Below are 23,537 nucleotides of genomic sequence, written 5' to 3' on the forward strand. Positions count from 1 at the left end.
ATAACGCTCCCCCTCCCTCCCCACCCTCGTAACCATCAAAGAATGTTTTCTTCTGTGTTTAAACCTTTTCTTGAGTTCTTATAATAGTGGTCTTATACAGTATTTGTCCTTCTGTGACTGACCAAATTGACTCAGCATAATGCCCTCCAGATTCCTCCATGTTATGTTTCATGCCTTCATCGCTGTTCTTTACCGTTGCATAGTATTCCATTGTGCGGATATACCATAATTTGTTTATCCATTCATCCGTTGATGGGCACCTAGGTTGTTTCCATCGTTTTGCTATTGTGAACAGTGCTGCAATGAACATGGGTGTGCATATATCTATTCGTGTGATGGCTCTTACTTCTCTAGGATATATTCCAAGGAGCATGATAGCTGGATCATATGGTACTTCTATTTCTAGCTTTTTAAGGAAGCATCAAATTGACTTCCAAAGTGGTTGTACCATTTTACATTCCGACCAACAGTGTAGAAGTTTTCCAGTCTCTCCACAACCTCTCCAGCATTTCTTATTTTGTGTTTTTTGGATTAATGCTAGCCTTGTTGGGAGGAGATGATATCTCACTGTAGTTTTGATCTGCATTTCTCTAATGGCTAATGATCGTTGGCAATTTCTTCATGTGTCTGTTAACCGCCTGAACATCTTCTTTGGTGAAGTGCCTGTTTGTATCCTTTGCCCATTTTTTAATTGGGTTATTTGTCTTTTTGTTGTTGAGGTTTTGCAGTATCTTGTAGATATCAGAGGTTAGACACTGATTGGATCTGTCATAGTCAAAAATTTTTTTCCAGTCTGTAGGTTGTAAAAGACTAAATTTTTGAATTGACAAAATACGTTTCAAATGAAAGTCAAGCATGTCTTAAAAATAATAAAACTTCTCTCTTAACAATTTACTTAAAACCATGTTCTTTATTACATAATGTTCTTATTTTCTAATTTTATTGACTAATGTGAAAAAATTTTAATTAATAAAATCTCCCTTAGTAGGGTTTGATTTTTTGTTTTTTTATTGTGCTTTAGGTGAAAGTTTACAGAGCAAATCAGTTTCCCATTCAATAATTTATACCTCAAGTGTTAGGGCTGATTTTTTAAGAAGCACAACCATTTTTTCCCAAACCAAAGCTTAAATGGAATTCCAGTATATAATATAGGTGAGATCTTTACTTTTTTCTTTATATACTTAAGCTGTATTTTTCTGGCAAAAACATTTATAATTTTGAAATAAAGAAGAAAAAAGAATTAAATAGAGATGCCCACCTCCAACCCACTGAAGCGTTCCCCAAAACCTTGAGGATTCACAGAAATAGGTTTGGAAACTACTGCTCTGCACTGTCAACCACCATTGTATACCACACTACACTAAAGAAAACAAACCACCACCTAACTCAAAATATCCTAAAAATAAAAAGACTCAAGAGTAAATTAAAGGTAAAATCATATGCAACATGCAAGTTGGAAAGATTCTCACAACACCAAGGTATGCATTATCATCCCCATTTTACAGAAGAGAAAACAGGCTCAAAGAGGTTGTGTTACTTACCTAATGTCACACAGCTAGAATGAAGCCAGTGTGACTCCAAAGCCATGCTCTTAGCCATCACACTCAGATCTATCTATCTGTAAATGTAGTGTGTGGGAGATTTATACGCCTTTGAGTAAGATGATTAAGTACTCGGGCTTCAAGTCATACAGCCATGAATTTGATTCCCAGATGATTCAGCTGAAGGTGTCAACCAGCTTCAGTATTAAGATACAAATCTATTTATATAAAATCCACTTGACACCAAGTATTTTCTTTACACTGAACAGCATTTAAAATGTTAGGCAAAAGAAAGTATTTTGGAGAAATTATGTAATCCTGATACAATAAATTTCCTCTTTATTCATTTTTTTCCCAATTTTATCACTTAGATGTGAAATGTGCTATCAAAAATATTTTCCAGCTAGAAATTTATTTTGAAGGTATTTTAAGATTTTTTTCATCTAAAATATGAATTAAATTAACACTTCAAATAAGTTTCTTCAAGTTTGAAACATGAGATAACAGATAAGAGTACTTACAGGACTTGAAAGAAGAGGCAATCCAGTTTGAGGATGGAAGGCCCTGGTTGAAGTTCCATCCAAGGAACGAAAATTATGTTTTTGCCAGACGTTTGAATGTTTCAGTGGTATACTCCTCTGCTAAGAAAAGAAATAGATTTTAATTTCAATATTTAATTTAATGTTTAAATACCTTTAGGATTTTAGACTCATTCTTAAACATCCTTGGTTGATGAAGCTGATGGCTGAGACAGACTGACAAATTATGTGTGTGTGCGCGTATATGTATGATTCTGTTCAGGAGCCTTGGTGGCACACTGGTTAAGCATTTGGCTGCTAACCAAAAGGCTGGCAGTTTGAACCCACCAGCTGCTCCTTGGAAACCCTATTGGACAGTTCTACTCTATCCTATAGGGTTGCTATGAGTCGCAATCCACTCAATGGCAGTGGACTCAGAAAACAATGTCTAAGAGAATTTTGTAATATGCTGAATAAATGCAAATGTTCTAAAGAAAGTGTGTCTAAAATACAACTGACCTAGCAACATATTTATAAATAGAATCTAGCATCTAGTAAGCTAATCAGGGACAGATTACCCAATAAGCATGTACTTAGGACATCAACAAAAAAGGGGTACCAGATGTCCAAAGCAAAGACCTATAGGTGCCAAGCAGACAGGACACAAGGAAAAGTGAGGGCACAACAATGATTCAAGACTCGATTCATTATCCTTATTATGTATGGAAGTAGATATTGTTCAGCAGCTTAATTATGATGAAATCATTGAAGAATTTATAAAAGCAAAGACTTGAAAGAAGTATTTTTAATTATAACATGTTAAAGATGAAAGAGCTATCTAAAAATAAAATACAGTAATTTATTGTAAATATTTATTTTCTGATGATTAAATTTTCTTTTATGATATTTGTTTATTTATAATTATAGCATTTATTACTAGACAAACATCAGAATTGAAGTATGAGCCACTTAAAGCAAAATTGGTGAAAATAAAGTTTTCGTTGAAGGAGATCAACAGAATTTTACGTTGATTGTTAAAACAACTAAGTTCACTGACTCATCTTCTTTGTTGTAGAATATGTGGAATATTCTCTTTGTAGAAAATCTCGTATTTAGTAAAAATCTCAGTATCTCATACCCACTAAAAATTTTATAATCCAGTTCACCTTATTCCACTAAAATGGCATATGCTACTTTTGCGTTCAATTGCTAATGTTATGGTCGCATTTAAAAATAAGTTACATCATGGATAGCTAAGACACACACACGTATATATACCTAACTCACATATCCCATACGAATGTGTGAGTAAGCAGAGGAAGAGGTATCGCAGATTATCACTGCTTAGGGACCTCACATGCCTTAATCCAGCCCTGTAAATTAATATTTTGATTGTTTTAATTTGTGAAAACACAACTACTCACAAGTACAGAAAAAGTTTTAGTTTGCTATTTTAAAATACAGAAGTATGTCAATATAAACAGCCATCTGCAGAGGATATAATTTGGTGGGGGTGTGATACAGAAAAATAAACATTGTGAATTTAAAAATATATACAATGCAGTCACAGTACTATGTTTTTGAAGTGATATAAGAAATTGGCTAATTTTAAGAATCTGGGTGAGTTTATACCCAAAGGTCAGAAATTCATAAAAACACATGTATAAAAGTGAGAAACGACTAAATTGGGTCCCAGCTCCACAGTGCTTTACTAGCTTTGTGACCTCGGGCAAGTTACTTAACCCCTTTAGGCCTCAGGTTCTCATTCATAACATGAGATTAATAAAACTCATAGGGCAGTGAGAGGATTAAGTGAGCTAACTTGTGTAAAATATTCAGAAGAATGCCTGGGCACATCATAAATGCTGTATCATATTGAAAACACATGCGTGACAAAGCGATTCTTAGTGACGTGAAACATACCATGGCCAGATTAAGCCTCCCCATTGAGTTCCAGAAAGGATCATGAAAACAAATATTCTTAAAGCCAGGGTAGGGTTCTGTGACAATTAAAATTTTAGGAAATTATCACTGAAATATATAAATTGGGATCATGGCACAATTTAAAACATTAATGTACAGCAAAACTAATCTAAGTAATAAAGTAGATGAACCAAGGTCATTCAGATTTGATCAAGGGTAAGAAGTAGCTTACCATAAATTCAGATACAAATTTGGGATACTGCTTGGGGAAATAATGGAAATTTGAGCCTAATAATCATTTTTGGAAGTTAAAAAGTGGCTTGGTGGGAAGTCAACTAAAATAAAAGTAACTTAAATATTTTGTGTTTATACAGTACACTGAAGGTGTACAAAATATTTTCAAATCTATTATTTGATCATCACAATTCTGTGAGATAGGCAAAAAGAGCTTTAATGTTCTTATTTTAAAATTGAGGAGACTGAGGTTATTAGAAGTTAAATGATTTATTCAATGTCATTCAAAGACCAAACTATGAAATCAGGACTGAACCCAGGTGTTTTGAGAAATAGCCTAGTGATTTCCCTACAGATACTCCTAAAACCATTAGTTGATCAAAGGCACAATACAATGGGCATACTGCTTGTACTAGGCCAGAGCTACTAACAAACAATATGTTAAGCTACTGAGAATTTCATTTCTGACTCCTGTTTACTCAAAATAAACAACAAAGAGCAACATGAAGAATTAAAATGGACCAAGGGATGTGATAGTCTACAAATTTGTCCTTGATAATTATAAGGTAGTAGAAAAGAATCCTGGGTTAGGAGTTAAGAGACCTGGATGTGTGTGCCAGTTCAGCCACTAATGACTTGTACAGCTACTAGTATGTCAGTTAATCTCCCTGAGTCCCACCTTCCTCATGACAACTATCCTACATGTCCTATTGGAAAGCACCAAAAAGAACCAAATGCTCTATAATGTGATATAACTGAGAGTAATATACTAAGAATATATAATATAAAATACATTATTTTACTTGTACTACATGGGGTCTCCCTGAGTTGGAATCTACTCGATGGTAACTAACAACAACAAACATAACATTCATTCTCCTGAATCTACAGACCAAACATTAAAAACCTACGTGGCTAAGAGCTCAGCTGGTAATCAAAAAGATCGGCACTTCGAATCTACCAGCTGCTCCTTGGAAACCCTATGGGGCAGCTCTACTCTGTCCTACAGTGTCGCTATGAGTTGCAACCCACTCAATGGCAACAAGTTTGGTTTTAGTTTATCTGAACAGAATATGGTGAAAAAAAAAGAATGGACTTAAAAGATCCAAATAATAGATCTAATGGTTAAAAAAAAAAACCAGAAAAACATCACTGCCATATTAGCAGTCAAAAAAAAAAAAGATATCACTTCCCCCCACCTTTTTTTTTACCTGTGTGATCTTTATTTCTTCTACTTACCTAGCATTTGCTCTTAGTGAATGGGTTATTTTTCGAGGATGTTAATAATAGTTCTGTAGGTATATTAGATCAGACTATGTGTTCTATTGATAATGGGCACCTTGGGCTTTCATAACTAGATCTCTTATGAACAAAATTCAAACCATAACGAACGACTGGGAATTATATTTGAAATACTGTTACCCACCAGTGCCTCTATACTTTTCAGTCGTTCACATGTAGACAAACAGTCTCTTATACCCTTTCTCTCAGAAAAGTTTCGAGATTTTTCATCAGTTGAGTCTTCATTCTTATCTTGTTCATTTTTTAACTGGTCTGGCTTTTTGCATTTGAAACCTTCATTATCTTTATTGCAATAATTTTCTGTACTATTAAGTTGAGTATCTTTCTCACACGTCTTAGGCCTTTTTGAGTCACCATTTGAGCATTTATTGTTATGTTTGTGCAGATATTCTGACATTTCCAGGATAGTAACTTTTACTTTAGAGTCAATTTGGTGACTGTTAAAAGATTCTGGATGACAATTTTCATTTATTGTCATTTTTTCCTTATATTTATTCATGCAAAGCTGTTTGTCAGTACTGTTGCAATTTGAATACTGTTTATCAATTTCACTGCTCGTTTCTTGCTCCTTAAATTGATACCCAGAAAGTGTATTTTCCAACCTACTTGACAAATCTAAGTTATTTTCTTTGCAAGGAGACACATTTGAGGAAGTTAATAAATTAGTAGCTTTATTCTGTGTCTCCTGAAATGTAGTTTGGATGATTTCACTAGGATTTTCCTGGTGCTGATTTCCTCTTATTTGAGGTTTCAAAGAGGACTTCAATTTACCACTGCATTTAAAAGAACTAAAAGATTTATCAGGTATTAGGTTTTTTCTTTCATTGCTGTCTTCTAACAATGAAAATTTTGGGTTAGAAATGGAAACTGAGATGTCATCCTTGTTTTTCTTCAACAAATTTTTGTCTTCATATGAACTCCTACAAGTTTTAGAAGGAACCAATCTGGAGTCACACATGCTGAATGACTGCCGGGGGATATGTGATGCCCTTGGGTCAATGTGTTCTAAGTGTTGAGCAATCCTTGCAATGACATCCTGCCGCTGCTGGAGTAAGCAGCCTATCAAAGGATTAGTGTCACCAATGGACTGACGAGAAGAATGCCTATTAGAAATGCAAGATTCACTTTGAGGAGTTTCTGGTTTTACTCGAATTTTCCCCTCACTGGTGTCTTCTGGGGAGGTAAACTCAGGACAACCAAAAGAAATGGAGAAAGTTTCCTTATACTTCCTCACATTTTCATTTTCTTGTGAAACCTGGAAAAGTTTTAAATTAAGTGAACTAGACTCTTGGGTATTAAGTGGATGTCCAGAAACATGTGAAGCACTTGGATCACAATGAATCAAATGCTGAGCAATTCTTGCAATAACATCTTGTCGTTCCCGAATTAAAGAGCCTATTAAGGGATTAGTCTCACCAACTGACTGCCAGGAACTCTGGTGGCTTGGGACACTGGGATCAATTAATGAAAATGATTTTAAAGTTCTCACTGACGTTTGTGACTTTACATCTTCCATACCACTGAAGCCCAGAATATTAGCTTGCGATGCTCCGTAGTCAGATTTACTGCCAGTGCCTGGATATAGTTTGACATTTTTGACAGCTGTAGTATATTCTGGAGTTGTGTCATTTTTTGCATGTAACATGCTTTCGGGTGCCATGGTCCAAGTTTGTTTGCTACACAGATGCTGTGAACTGTTTGTACATTGTTCTACTTCATTAGAATTGCGGTGTTGATAGGTTTTAAGTTCATGTTCTTGAATTCTTTTCTCATAAAGGCCAATATTAGTGTGAATACTACAGGTCAAAACTGGGTAATTAGATTGTCTGGGCAAGGAGTGAACGCTGACTTTCAAGGCCACATTGTGAGAAACATTGGGAACAGGAAACACATGTTCAATTGGAGTCTGGGAAAAATTCCACTGTAAGTCTACATCAGCAGCACTGATTCTGGAATCAGACAAAAACACTGAATCAATGGATTATTAAAGTTATATCCTTATTATTGTATATTATAAAAATTTCAAAGCAGGCATATACTTACTTGTATTTGTTTGCATTAGTTATCACTGAGGCTTTACTAAGCCACATTACCATGCATGTCAGTCTAATAAAACAAAAATAAGTGGTATAATAGATAGTGCTTGGAATAGAAATGATCTTTTTAAGAACACCAGAACATTTAAGCATTAAAGCTTAGGAATATAATTTAAAATTATTTGTCAAAACATGAAAAAATACATGACTTGGTATTTACTCTTAAATGGATTCAGCTAATTCTATTGTGCAAAGAGACTAAGAGATACTCTCCAGCTCCTGGTCACCTGCCTAAAACAACAATTAGACAGTTGTTCAGCAGCCTGCATATTTATACTTTTCAAGATGCCAAAAATGGAGCAAGCCTATCATTATGGAAATTAAGTAGCCCAGAAAGTTTTTCCACTTTATAATGATAGTACCAAATCCATTCTCGGTTCTCTAAAGTTTTCTGAAATAATTCTATTCAAATTTAATTCAACAAGTAAAATTCATAATGATTCTCATTTAAATTTCTTGAACCTGTTTTGAGAAAAAACATACTAAGTTTTATCGACTTACATTTAGGAATGAAGGAAAAAAATCACTTAAAAGGTAAAATATCAATCAGTAGTTAGCCAATGTGGCTGAATATACACTGTCCTTTTTTTTGTCCTACACATACCTGTAAAGAATATTTCGTGGAATAGCACCATGAGAAACACTCAGCCAAGCACTTAACTGAGAAAAAAACACAAATGAGCGGACAGCCAATAGAAGAGTCTTCTCTTCAATAAACCTATCACCATTCCTAAGGGAAATAACATAATATAAATGTCAGCAAGTACAAAATGACTGAATTTTAGATATGTAGAAGCTAAAGTAAACATATAACTTGGGACCTGTACTTTCAAGACCATAGGAGTATACCAACCAATGTCACTTGAAGTCACATAAGCACTAAATATCTAAAAGAAAAGGTTGTTTTACTACATAAATATAGAGGGATTCAAACCCATGATCATTATTAAAATAATGTATAGAAAGTAATGGAAAACCGGATTTACCAAGAACAACCTCAAATTAACTTCTACAACTTACTGCCGGGGAACCGGCTCCAAGATCCATCTTTCCAATAACAATGCATCTTGCTTAATTGCAGGATCATTTAGATCTATTCCTTCTGTGGTGGGCCCATCATCACTGTAGCAGCAGTCTGGTAGTAGCATCACTTCCACCATGATTGGAAGATTATTCTTCCACAACAACGTGACCTCAGACCTGGTTCGTCTGGCTTGGCGACACTTAGAGAAAAGGAGTATAAGCAAGATGTTGCAACAACCCATTCAATTTTATATTTAAATTTGAAAATTTAATTGTAAAGCAGGCATCTGTATGAGAAATGACTCATCTATTGCAGAGCTTTGCTCAGGCTTGGCTATTTAGGTGCCCTCACCAAATAGTAAATTAATACTTGTCAGCTCTAAAGTGCAGAGATTAGTATTCAACAGCAGTTATGATGCAAATTTTCCTGAGGAGGGTATCTTTGCTCTATCTCATGAAAAAAGAGCTGCCACACACAGTGTCTGACAGGCCTTGGAGGTGGCTCAGTCTTGCCTCGTTTGTTAATTAATCATATTATAGAGAAAAGAATGATTCTAAGTCTGAAGACTAAAATATTAAAAACTCATTCTCATTAAGCACTCAAAATAGACAAGATTTTAAAAGTTTACATTTAAGAAAAAATGTACATTTAAAAGAATTATATTTAATGGTGATGAAAATATTGCAATGATTAAGGGTAAGGTTGCACAGCCAATTATTGTAATTGCTGGCAATAAGCTGCACACCTGTAAAAAACTGAATTGGCAAAAGTTGTGTGCCAGATATATTTACAACAATGACCAAAAAAAGAGTAGCTGCTGAGGCTGATTATGTACAACCAAACACCTCATGGGATTTGGTTTCTTGGTTTGGAGGTTGAGGGTCATGGCTTCATGGGACATCCTAGTTAATTGGCCTAATAACATGTTTAGTGATTCTGTTCCACCTCCTAGTTCAATGCATAGTTCAATGCAAAAGGCCATCCAAGGCACAATGATTGGTCTCTATTCCCCTGGAACAACAGAGGAAGAAGGAGAGTCAGGAAGAGGAGGAGGATATGGAATGTGTGGCTAATTGGCTCCATGAACACATGCCTCCTTTGCCACCAGAACAGCAGAACTGGATGGTGCCCAGCTACCATTACTGAACGTTTTGAACAAAGATTCCGTAGAAGAATCCTGATCAAAGGGAGGAAATGCAGAACAGAATTTCAAAATCTCATAGACTCCAGACTTCCTGGAGCCATGGAGGGTGGCTGAACCCCTGAAACTATTGCTCTGAGATAATTTTTAAACTCTAAACCAAAAATATCCCCTGAAACCTTCCTGAAATGAAACAATAGTTTAGCTGAACTAGTAAAAAAAGGTCTGCCTTGAGCATAACGTTCTTTTAAGAACTATCTACATGGGATCTGATTGACAACAGCAACTCGAAAGATTAGATAGGAATCTTAGGGGGTAATGTTATACTTGTGTTAATGTAAAGTTTATGCTAATGGGGGAGGAACAACTCAGAAAAGGAGGGTGAGAATGGTTACACAACTGGAAAAAAGTACATGCAGAAACTATTGAATTGGTGCACGTTTTGCTGTACATATTCTCAACAACAGCAAAATAAATAAAATTATATTTGGAAAAAAAAGGATTACATTTGAGAAACTGATAACTGAGAAAAATCTTTAAAGCAAATTATACATTACCTACCAAAAAAATTGGAGCCCTGGTGGTACAGTGGTTAAGAGCTTGGCTGCTAACCAAAAGGTTAGCAGTTGGAATCCACCAGCCGCTCCTTGGAAACCCTGTGGGGCAGTTCTACTCTGTCCCACATGGTTGCTATGAGTCGGAAGACTTGACGGCAATGGGTTTGGATTTTTGGTTTTACAAAAAAAAATTAGTTTTAACAGTATTATACAAAAATAGTAATATGATAGCAAAAAGGATCCCCTCATTTAAAAGAAAAGGAATATGAGAGCGAAATTGGTTAATGTGATGAAAATAATCAACGTCAATCTATTAAATAAACTAACTTCCTAAAAGCAAAATCAACTTAAATTCACATTCTGATGTATGGGTTACTAGAGAAAAGATTGAGATTCAGGTTTATCCCTGAGGGCAGATAACTGCTGGAAGGTTCTTCCAATTGCAAGATAGAACGAGAACACAAAGTAGATAAGCCAGGGCTGAGGCTTTAAAAGTAAATAAAGCTAAACCACAGCAGCAATGGCAGTCTTAAATCTAGAGTATGAAGAGAAGCTAGGTATGAAATTGGCTGCCCACCTGCCTACTGATCAGCAAAGCTACCTGTCATGCCTTTAAGAGCCTTGTTTAAGAGCCGAGGCTATTAGCTATGGTCCAGGAATTATTACTATTATTTCTGCTTTTTCTTTATGGTTATGATGAATTTTATATTTTTTTGAAATTTTAATTATGATGTAAAGAATGATGTAATGAAAGTGATGACAGAAGTTAAACTAGTTTATATAAAAGAAATAAAAAGCATTAGACACATGATGCTCACCTGGGCCAGCTTGTCACTGCACTCATGTCTGGTTGTTACTGGGTAACAGAACTGTGCTGGAGGGCAATGAAAACTTTCCGCACGACCTTTTACAGAACATTCAGGCGTTCGTCCTTCTGTGATTAGCAAGGCCAAAGACACCAAGAACTCCTCTGCATCATATTCAAAATATTCATCTAGAGTATCTGGTATTAAAAAAAAAAAATAAAGGGAAAGAAGGGTGATCACTTTAACGTACTCTTAATAAGAATTTACCTTTTACACCTAAAATAATGAATCACAAATTCCATACTCAAGTATATTCGTTAACAAAGAGTGAAAAGAGAATGAAGATGAGACAATCAAAATAAACTCTTGATTCACAAAGTACAGAGAAGTGAGGAGATGATAACTTCAAATTCCAACTAAGACAAAGCTGGTTAAAATTATGGCATAAAATTGTTAAACTTTTTTAGGGACATATCTAGGGATACATTCAAAATCTTACAGACAACTATATTTTTTATATAGAATACATAAAACATCACCAATAGCCAAAATGTTAAAATGTCTTATTATGTCACATATTTTCGGCTAAGATGTTTTATTACTATTGTTAAATATTAGAAAGAGATGCAGACCAAATTACTGTTTCTCCCGTCCTGCCTTCTTTAGCTCCTTACACTCACAGCCCTAACTCTGTGATGTGGACACTGAGAGCCATGGGGTCCCGTCTGCCTTTGCAGTACAGTAGTAGTACTTTTAGATGGAGAAAATGTTATTAATTATCCAGCAGGAGAGGCAGACCTATTTTACAATATATCAAGTATGCTATTTGTTACTTAGCAGTTCCAAAGAATCTAACCTGTAGATGTTTTCTTCATTAGTTGTAGTAATTTAAAATTTTCTCACAAGTGCTCTCATTGTTTTAAGCAGTTAACTTGCAAAATTGTTACCTGGTACACAAGCTGAGCACACACAATTCAATTTGTTGTGTGATCCTGGAAAAGTTGCTTTCACTTATCTCTGTCAATTAACTAACAAATGTCTAAAGTGCCTACTACACTGCATTAGGTGATGAGGGACAGAGTTGTACTGCACACAGTTCCTAGTGTCAAAAACCTTAGGATTTTTTTTTTTAATACAGCATATAATATACTCAAAATAAGAAGTCAGACAATAATGATAAACTTTTGCAAAAGAGGCAGGTGTTGAGCTGAACTATGAGCAGTGGGTACATATGACTAACAAAGATAAGTGGCCATTTCAAATGAGGTAAATAATACGATCAGAATGGTGATGTGAAAAGCATACTTAAGGTATGATGAGAGAAGGTACAGCTTGAGTCGAGGATTTACATAGAGATAGTGTGGAAAAGGCAGGGCTGAAGCCAGATTGTGAACAGCCTTCAAGGGTTTGATGAAGAATGCTTATTTCTGGCCTCAGGAAAGCTTCTCAGGAAAAGAAGAAGCCTTGAGAGCCAACTTGATTGAACTGGTATTTTAAAAAGACCATTCAGAAAAGTTTCCCTAATATGACCACTGCAACATAAAAAATAACAGCCGACACTTAGATAGTAATTTACCATTGCCATGCATTACCAGTTCTAAGTACTTCCTTTATATTAATTCATTTAATCCCCAGAGAAGCTCTAAAAAGTGGATACTATTACCATCCTTTTATAGATAAGTTGCCCAAGATCAACCACTAGGACTTAGCAGAGTTGAGATTTGAACCTAAACAATCTGGCTCCAGAATCTGTGCCCTTAGACCACCACACATGCTGTTTTTTATAATTTACTTTTATATAATGTTAGTATGTGTAACTTCAATGTATATTTGTAGGTCCCTAAGTGGCACAAATGGTTTGCTCTCAACTGCTAACCTAAAGGTTGGCCGTTCGACCCCACTCAGCAGACCTACAGAAGAAAAGCCCTCATGACCTCCTTCCATTAGGATCACAGTGTAACAGGTGGGGTTGCCATGACTCAGAATAGACTTGAAGGCACCTAATAACAATATATGTTTTTAAAATTTAAATGAAAATAATATATATCAACATATATTTTAATAATATATTTTGGTATTTTTATGGTACAGAATTTGTTTCCAGGAATGGAACTCTAGTTTACAATAATATACCAGTTAGGGAGAAAAGGCTCAAATTTCAACTCTCTTCCAGGAACCAAGTAGGCCATAAGTCAAGGCTCTCCTATGGCGGGTCTCCTGGGACTCACTGAGTGAAATCATAGTATCCTTCATAAAGAGGGAGGCAAAAGATGTGCAAAAGGAATCCATTCAGACCCTTTCCCTGGTAGTTCTCTGGGTTTTCAAGGCTTACAGGCTTGCCATGGGCCACATGGCATGATCTTAGCTCCCAACAGATTCTCTGGGTTCATCCTGTTCCCTCTCCCAGCATTTGGAGTAATCCTAGGGGGCTAAGAATTGTAGCAGAGCAGTGCCTTCTAATCTGGGAATGCTGAATGATGTCTAGAAGGCAGCTAGTCCAAGTGACTGTCAAGGACTGTTTGCAACCAAGGTGATGTCTCATACATATGTGATACTACTTTAAAAAAATCTATAGATACTATTAGGATTACTAAAATATAAATCTATATAAAAGTACCACTGAATTAATAGTAACTCTTACAACATTTCTATTTTCTTAATGATAAATACTAAAACTACTATTGTGGGGGGGCTTGCGAAATTTTTACCTCAAGTAGGGGTCTTCACGAAAAGTTTAGGGGCCACTGCTAAGAAGGAATATCTATCAACCTGGTTATGGCTGTTGGACACCGAGACAACCCACAGTGACCACAGCATCATTCAAGCCATGTAAACAGAGGTTGTCAACTCTTCCTATGAAGCACTAGAACGGTACATGACTCTATAAATCACCCCATAGAACACAAACTATTACCAAAGAAATTTGCTAATGTGGAATTTAATTTCTATTTTTCAGTGCTAAAAGTTAAGGGATCAGTACACAATAGGAGAATCATAAAGTTTAAAGTTATAAAAACTAAACTGTTATGAAAAAGCACTTTTGAATAATATAACCTTTGGCTAAAATTTGCTTGCTTTAATCATTATCTCCTGAAGTAGTAAATTAAATAAAATCTAAAACCATGACTGGAGTCCGGGAGGAAGTTATAAATGCAATCATTTAGATGACTTATTGAATTTAACCAGGGTATAAAATATTTAAATGAAAATTTTGAAAAAAATTAGAGATGATATTAATTATCTATTAGTTATCTATGCAACTATTACATAAGTATTGCAAGAATATTACAGATTATGGAGCTCTGGTGGCACACTGGTTAAGAGCTCAGGCTGCTAACCAAAAGGTCAGCAGTTCGAATCCACCAGCTGCTCCTCGGAAACCCTATGGAGCAGTTCTAGTCTGTCCTTTAGGGTCGCTATGAGTCAGAATCAACTCGACGGCAATGTGTATTACGGATTATATGACGGTGTTATGAAACACAAAGTACTATCTAAGTGCACATGACTATAGATGACAACTTTTAGGAATTTGTCAGGAAAAATTTATGGGTGTCTTAATTTTAATAAATGAGACTACTGAATCATAGCAATCATTAGAAAATTTGCATAGTTAACAAAACAAATTATTATCAGTCCTATATAGCAAACATGAAAATACATATACTAAATTTTAAATAAATTACTATTCTCTGACTGATATTAGATAAATGATCAGGCCTATTAACTGAAAAACAGCATGTAAGTAAAAACATTACCTAATGGTATATATTTCAATTAATTAGAGTTATTGCTTTTTGGAACCACCACTATCTCTAAAGTAGGTCACAGTTTGGTTACTTAATACAGGAATTTGTGATGTCACACACCTAAGTAACATTATGTTTGATTCCCGTGTTGAGAAGTTGGAACTTAGCAGTTTAAAATTTTTTCTTTCTTTTAAAAATATAAGGCAATGCAAATCAAAACCAATGGAACCTTCATTCATTGCTGAAAGAGATACGTGCGTACTAATGTTCATTGCAGCACTACTCACAATAGCCAAAAGATAGAAACAACCCCAGTGCCCATCAACAGACGAATGGAGAAACAAAATATAGTCTATGCATACAGTGGAATATTATTCAGCCATAAAGAGAAATGAAGTTCTAATACATGCTACAACATGGATAAACCTTGAAAACATTATGCTGAGTGAAATAAATTAGACACAAAAAGACAAATAGTATGATCCCACTTATATGAAATATCCAGAATAGGCAAACACATAGAGACAAAAGTTTATTAATGGCTACTAGGGGCTGGGCAGAGGAGGAAACAGGGAGTTATTGCTTAAGGGGTACTAAGTTTCTGTAAGGGTGATGAAAAACATGGAAATGGATAGTGGTGATGGTTGCACAACATGATGAATGTAATTAATGTCACTGAAAATGGTTAAAATGGCAAATCTTTTGTTACATATATTTTATCATAATAAAAATGTTTTAAAGGTTTTTTTTTGTTTGTTTGTTTTTTTAAATTAGGTAAGAACTAGAACCTCACATTGATAGTATCTGTAACATACATGAACTGGATTGGAGACATCTGAGAAGGGTGTTAAGAATAACCACAAAGAGATACCGCCTTCACACCCAACTCTGACAAGAGGAGGGAACACTTTCTAATGCATTCAGTGAGGCCAGCACTACCCAGATAATGAAGCCAAAGACAGCACAAGAAAACTACAAGCCAATATCCCTTATGAATATAGATGCAAAAATCCTCAGCAAAATCAAATTCAGCAGCATATTAAAGGATTATATACTGGGATCAAGTGGGATTCATCCCAGGTATGGAAGGGTGGTTCAACAAGAGAAAATCCAACAATATAATATACCACATTAACAGAAGGAAGAAGAAAACCCATGTGATCATCTCAACTGACGCAGAGGAAGCATCTGACAAAATCCAACACCCATTTGCTGTAAAAACACTTTCAATAAATTAGGAATAAAAGATAACTTCCTCAACATGAAAAGACCATAAAAGAAAAACCCACAGCTAAGATCACATCAATGGTGATAAATACCATGCTGTAATTGTAAAAAGAGTGATGTGAGAGTGATTATGTGAATGTTTTACATGAAGTGGTCAGAGAAGGCTTTTCTGAACAGGCACCATTTAAAGTAAGGTATGAAGGACAAGGAGTTAAACATTCAAAAATTAGGGGAAAAAGCATTCCAAGCAGAAAGTCTAAGGTGGGAATGAACTGGTCATGTCCAGGAACAAGAAGGAACTAAAAGGCGGCAAGTGAGGCTGGAATTAGTGGGAGAGGTTGGAAAAAAAGGTTGGGGCCTAGATCACAAAGGATTTTGAAGCCAGGGAAAGGAGTTTGAATTTTATCCTAAATGACATGATCTCATTTACATTTTAAAATAATCACTCTGGCTGCTATGTCAATAACAGAATAGGGAAGAGAGAAGCAAAGTAGATGTACTAGTTCGGTATACTAGGTATTACAGTTGTCCAGTTGTGGGACTCATTGGCATTTGGAGAGAATTTAGAGTCAAGAGTTCCCTAGCGGAATATGAAGGTAGAAGAGAAAAGAGAATCGAGGACAGAGCCCTGGGGCATTCCAACAACTCGAGATTTGGTAGAAGAAGATGAATTAGCAAAAGGAACTGCCAGCGAGATGAGAGAAAAACTAATCAAGCGTGATGTCATGGAAACCAAGAGAAAAAAATGTTTCAAGAAGGAGGACATGGTCAATGGTATCAAACAGTCGTGAGGTTTAATAAAATATAAACAAAGAAGTGGCCATTGAACTTGACAATAAGGAAGTCATTGGTGACCTTGACAATAGTGATCGCAGTAGATAGTGATGATGGAAGATTTGACAGATGTAACATACATCTATCAAATGTTAAATGACACAGGAAGCATCAAAAGAAGATGGAAGGAATACAGAGTCACTATATCAAAAAGTACTGGTTGATGTTCAACCATTTCAGGATGTAGCGTGTGATCAGGAACTGATGGTACTGAAGGAAGAAGTCCAAGCTGCACTGAAGGCATTAGCACAAAAGAAGGCTCCAGGAATTGATGGAATACCAACTGAAACGTTTCAACAAACGGCGCAGCACTGGAGGTGCTTACTCGTTCATGCCAAGAAATTTGGAAGACAACTACCTGGCCAAACGACTGGAAGAGATCCATATTTATGCCTATTTCCAAGAAAGGTGACCCAAAGGAATGTGGAAATTATCGAACAGTATCATTAACATCACACACAAGTAATATTTTGCTGAAGATCATTCAAAAGCGGCTGCAGCAGTACGTCGACAGAGAACTGCCAGAAATTCAAGCTGGATTCAGAAGAGGACGTGGAACCAAGAGTATCATTGCTAATGTGAGATGGATCCTGGCTGAAAGCAGAGAAAACCAGAAAATGTTTACCTGTGTCTTATTGCCTATGCAAAGGCAATTGACTATGTGAATCATAACAAATTATGGATAACATTGCGAAGAATGGGAATTTCAGAACACTTAATTGTGCTCATGAGGAACCTGTATATAGATCAAGAGGCAGTCGTTCGAACAGAACAAGCGGATACTGCATGGTTTAAAGTTAGGAACGGTGTGCATCCGGGTTGTAGCCTTTACCATACTTATTCAGTCCGAAAAGCTGGACTATATGAAGAAGAATGCAGCATCAGGATTGGAGGAGGACTCATTAACAACCTGTGTTACACAGATGACACAACCTTACTTGCTGAAAGTGAAAGACTTGAAGCACTTGCTGATGAAAATCAAAGACCACAGCCTTCAGTATGGATTACACCTCAACATAAAGAAAACAAAAATCTTCACAACTGGACCAATAAGCAAAATCATGACAAACAGAGAAAAGACTGAAATTATCAAGGATTTCGTTTTACTTGGATTCACAATCAACACCTATGGAAGCAGCAGTCAAGAAATCAAAATACGCATTGCATTAGGCAAATCTGCTGCAAAAGACCTCTTTAAAGTGCTGAAAAGCAAAGATGTCACCTTGAAGACTAAGGTGCGCCTGACCCAAGCCACGATGTTTTCAATCACCTCATATGCGTGTGAAAGCTGGACAATGAATAAGGAAGATCAAAGAAGAACTGATATCTTTGAACTGTGGTGTTGGGGAAGAATACTGAATATACCATGGACTGCAAAAGAATGAACAAATCTGTCTTGGAAGTACAACCAGAATGCTCCTTAGAGGCAAGGATGGCAAGATCATGTCTCACGTACTTTGGACATGTTATCAGGAGGGATCAGTCCCTGGAGAAGGACATTATGCTTGTAGGGTAGAGAGTCAGTGAAGGAGAGAAGACCCTTAATGAGATGAGACCCTCAATGATACAGTGGCTGCAACAATGCGCTCAAGCATAGCAAGGATTGTAAGGATGGCGCAGGACCAGGCAGTGTTTTGTTCTGTTGTATACAGGGTCGCTATGAGTCAGAATTGACTCGATGGCACCTAACAACAACAACATACACTGTCAATTATTCTGAGGAGTACAGACGATAAATAGAACAGCATACACACCTAGTTCTCCCTTAAAACAATGCCCATTCATGTATTACAGTAGCCCTTTCTAGAAATGCAGGATAAGTATGAATTACGCAATATCATCACTCATACAGAATTGCCTTCAAATCCCAAAACAAGAATAAAGAAGTTCTAATTGCTTCCCCATCTCAGTCCATGGAGGGGAGTGGTTTGGAAACATTCTCCCTCTTATAACCCTGAAATCCAGTCATTAAATATTACTACCGTGTTCTTTTAAATTTCTCTTGAATTCAAACTCTTCTCTTTCATCCTCATGACAGTTACCTAGATAGATTCTTACTGCTTTATACCTGAATTACTACAACAATCTCTTAGTCTAGGACACCAGGCCCCTCCTTATTTATCTTGTACCATGGTGCAGATCAATCTCCCTGAAAAGCCATTTCATCACATTCTTCTCATCTCAAAGATTTTTGTTTATCTTTACTGGCTCCCTAACTGCCTACTAGATCCAATGTAAACTCTTAAGCTGGCATTAGGGCCAAGGACATTGCATAGAGCCAGCTGCACAGGCTGGGCACTGCAAAATGGTAGGCAGCACCAATCAGATTCTGATTACATACTTCCTCCTGGAGTTATACACTGAGGTGACTGCTTAATTTAAGGCTCCCTGTTAGGGTCTTCTGTTGCAGTGGTTAAGTGCTCAGCTGGTAACTGAAAGGTTGGCAGTTTGAACCCACCAGCTGCTCTGCGGGGAAAGATGTGGCAGTCTGCTTCCATAAAGATTAAAAAAAAAAACAGTTGCCGTCGAGTCAATTCCGACTCGTAGTGACCCTATAGCAACCCCATACGACAGAGTAGAACTGCCCCATAAGGTTTCCAAGGAACTGCTGGTGGATTTGAACTGCTGGCCTTTTGGCTAGCAGTCAAGCTCTTAACCACTGCGCCACTAGGGCTTCCTATGGAGCAGCTCTACTCTGTTCTATAGGGTCACTATCAGTCAGAATTGACTCAACAGCAATGGGTATTAGCATTTTCACCTTTGCTTCTCCATCTCATCTTTTATTGCTCCCTACACAGTCTCCATGTTTCAGCTAAACTGCTCTCTATACAATGCCCTTGCTCATTTCCTACCTTGGGTCACTCATTGCTCATTCTTTTTTTACCTTCCTCCTCTTCTTTTCACCAGTTCAAAGCCTTCTGACAGAGCTTTCCTGACTCATCTTTTCCAAAAAAGAGCTCTCTCCTAACTCCTTTCCACACTGTCTTTCACTTACTGTGTACTCTTCGCTGAAACTTATGTAAGCCATCTAGTCTATGAATGGTTACTTCAGGTAACTGGGGCACAGTCCTAAGGTCATTAATTTCACGTCTGTGTGGGTTTCACTCTGTTCCATGGACAAACTGTACTGCTAACTTTAGCCACCTATCTCACAAACAAAAGTGACCATTAAAAAAAACAAGGACAGATCAGGGCAAACCAACCATCACTTCAGGTAAAACTCAGCACTATTTTAACTGCTCTCTAGTTACACCATCCCACTGATTTCTTTATAATAATATTCTTAATATTTTATAAAGGTAGATCTCCTAATTAGTTGAATTCCACATACAATGAAGTATTTTTGGCTTCTCATCTATGTATGCTCCCATCTCAAAGGCGTGTGTTGTGTGTGTTTTAAGTGAGAAAGGTAAAGGATATTAGAAATCAAGCCCAATCTTCCTTATTTCCACACGAAGGAAACAAGGTACAAAGGCATCAACTTTCTTGCTCAAAGTTGCATACTGTAAACTAGAATCCAGGCTTCTTGATTTCTAGTGCAACTCACTTTCTATACACCATGCAAAGTCTTCAGGCAGAGAATAAGAGGCAGAGTTGACTTAGTGACAAGTGCTAAAAACACTGATTTGGTTGTAAATGAAAGAATGATTTTTATATGTGCACTATTATTTTATTAATGTTGTTAGCTGACGTTGAGTTGGCCCCATGCACAACAGAATGAAATGTTGCCCAGTCCTGTGCCATCCCTATGATTGGTTGTGGGTCAGACTGTTTGGTTCATAAGGTTTTCACCGGCTGATTTTTGGAAGTAGATTGCCAGGCCTTTCTTCCCAGTCCGTTTTAGTCTGGAAACTCCACTGAAACCTGTCCAGCATCATAGCAACACACAAGCCCCACTGACAATTGGGTGGTGGCTGCACATGAGGTGCACTGGCCAGTAATTGAACCCAGGTGTCCTGCATGGAAGGCAAGAATTCTACCACTGAACCACCACTGTCCCTTATTAATATTAGCTACACATAAATATTCTCACTTACAGTACAGTATATTCAAACACAAGAATATTTTTTACTTTTGTTGTTAATCAAACTGGGAAAAACTTAGACTGATTTTTTTTTTTTTTAAATCCTTGGCACTCTATTATGAAAAAGACAAATCATCTATAAACAAATAGCATGAACTGACTTTTGAAAGCAACTGGCTAAATGACAAATTGGCCCATAAAATAAATAATATCACCCGTGAGTACTGTGCACCTCAAAATAAGCATCTAAATGAAACCAAATAGTAAACATTTACCCTAGACCAAAGATGAAAAGGCAAGGAGGAGGGGGCAGGAAGTCAGATTAATGGAAACAAACAACCAGAACTGTTACACACTGCTTATTTTCCCATGGAGAAGTTGCCAAGTAGCCAATCTCTTTCTAGCTCCTGAATTCAGTTAAATTTCAAGTCTGGCGGAAAGTAAATGCAGAGAGAAATCCTCTCATAAGCTTCATGTGTTCCCACTGTAATTACTACACCATTGTAATGGCCTGTTTATCTCTTAACTATAAATTCTATGAGTGTAAGGGTCAAATCTAACATATTCATCATTCTCTTACCAGAGCCTAGCACAGTGCCTGGTACACAGGAGGGCTTACATGTGGTTATTTAGCTAATTGAAAGGCTTTGCCATTTATAGATCAACTTGAGATCTATTAAAGTATGACCAACTCTGACAGATGCAGATGTTATAGGACATGCAAGCTCAGATTATTAGTGCTACAATTAGGAAAAAATATGGCAAGCTGAAGATGGCCAGGGCATCAGGCAATGCCCAAGAGGTCCTTTTGCTTTAAATTTGTTTTGCTGTGATTTTTTTGTTTTGTTTTGTTTGCTATGATTTTAAAATAGAATTCAACTTATTCACGCTGATATTTTAATAAAGAGCTTTTAAAACACACACACAATTCAAATAATACTTAGTAGCCAGTTCTGCCATCTAGAGGTGGTTTTTCTAAAATGTGGGAAGTGGGTTCCATACAACCTAAAGTAACTTTGAGGGGTAGGCCTCACAGATTTTATCATACTAAATTCCAAAAAAATCAAAGGGAAAACTTTGGCTAATTCTCTAAGCACTAACTCTGCTATTAATGATTAGAATGACTAGGATCACCAATGGAAATTAACGATAGGAAGGCAAGGTTCCTACTTGACACTTGGGATTTAGGAATGTCAATTATTTTCTATGCTTTAAAATGTTTCTTAAATTTTTCTAATGCCGCTGCATTTATTACTACTTACCATAGTAATACAAATATATACGGTATATAATTTTGAAACACTATCCTAGATATATCAATACTTTTTATAAGTCATGTATTTTATATCATTTAAACTGCTCAAATGATTGTTATGAACAGATCGAAAGCTTACATGTCGAAGAAAGAGACTATGGCATTATGATTGGTATTCTTATATCTTCCAGCAAAATAATTTTTTTATTTTTGTATCGTGCTTTAAGTGAAAGTTTACAATTCAAGTTAGTTTCTCATATAAAAATTTATAGACACATTGTTATGTGACCCTAGTTGTTCTCCCTATACTGTGACAGCACACATCTCCTTTCCACTCCAGATTTCCTGTGCCCGTTCAGCCAGCTCCTGTCCTTTTCTGCCTTCTCATCTTGCCTCTGGACAGGAACTGCCCGTTTAGTCTCATGTATCTACTTGAGCTAAGCAGCACACCCTTCACGAGTATCATTTCATGTCCCATAGTCCAGTCTAATCTTTGTCAGAAGAGTTGGCCTCAGGAATGGTTTCAGCTCTAGGCCAACAGAGAGTCCGGGGGCCATGTCTACCAGTGTCCCTCTAGTCTCAGTCAAACCATTAAGTCTGGTCTTTTTACTAGAATTTGAGTTCTGCACCCCACTCTTCTTCCGCTCCATCAAGGACTCTCTGTTGTGTTCCCTGTCAGGGTGGTCACTGGTGGTAGCCGGGCACCATCTAGTTCTTCTGGTCTCAGGCTGATGGAGTCTCTGGTTTATGTGGCCTTTTCTGTCTCTTGGGCTAATACTTTCTTTGTGTCTTTGGTGTTCTTCATTCACCTTAACAGCAAAATAATTTTAACTACTTAAAGTGCCACAAAGGCCTAACACAAAAGAAATAATAACAATTTTTATAGCAGTAAAACGATTGGTGACTTCGTTGGAAAATTTCAATCTACTTTATCCAATTACCCATTGTTGAATTTTTGACCCAATTATTATCAAATGTTATATTCACTAGGCCATGAAAGAGTAAATAGCGTTAATTTGCAGCTAAGGAAGGTAAAGCTTCTTCTACTCCACGCGGTCCTGAAAGGCAACTCTCTTTCCGGAGTTCTGTGACTGGCTGCCACAACAGACATCTCCTTTCCTCGCTAATCTGAATTCCCAATCAGAGAAAGCCAATATACAAGTGCCACCCACATTCCCCTCTTGGCTCCTTAACAACTCACCCAGAGTCATTCGTGTGCAGGCAGGAGTCTTTCTAAGAAAACAACCAGAAAAAAAAAAAGGATAAGTAACTACGAATTGAAAAGAAAATAGAGAAAAAAGGGGGTGGG

At 36.7% G+C, this 23,537-nt stretch overlaps 1 protein-coding gene across 11 annotated transcripts in view; it reads right to left on the reverse strand.

Annotated features, from left to right (window-relative positions):
• Positions 1–23,537, reverse strand: part of ATOSA (atos homolog A) — a 144,644-nt gene that overhangs the window by 39,205 nt on the left and 81,902 nt on the right. For 7 of the 11 annotated variants that reach the window (XR_002824322.1, XR_002824324.1, XM_023732503.1 and 4 more), the window contains 5 exons: positions 11,155–11,339; positions 8,635–8,837; positions 8,219–8,344; positions 5,643–7,467; positions 2,063–2,182 (listed from right to left, as the gene is read on the reverse strand). Coding sequence is in view for 8 of the 11 variants with exons in the window: in XM_023732503.1 (XP_023588271.1) it covers positions 2,063–2,182; positions 5,643–7,467; positions 8,219–8,344; positions 8,635–8,837; positions 11,155–11,339 (2,459 nt within the window). In the remaining 3 variants the exon portion in view is untranslated. Of the gene's footprint in view, positions 1–2,062; positions 2,183–5,642; positions 7,487–7,561; positions 9,739–11,154; positions 11,340–23,537 lie in introns of those variants that run through there. The other 4 variants (XR_002824323.1, XM_023732501.1, XM_023732506.1 and 1 more) reach the window with 3 other exon arrangements.

The sequence above is a fragment of the Trichechus manatus genome, unplaced genomic scaffold, assembly GCF_000243295.1.
Source record: "Trichechus manatus latirostris isolate Lorelei unplaced genomic scaffold, TriManLat1.0 scaffold00052, whole genome shotgun sequence".
NCBI lineage: Eukaryota > Metazoa > Chordata > Mammalia > Sirenia > Trichechidae > Trichechus > Trichechus manatus.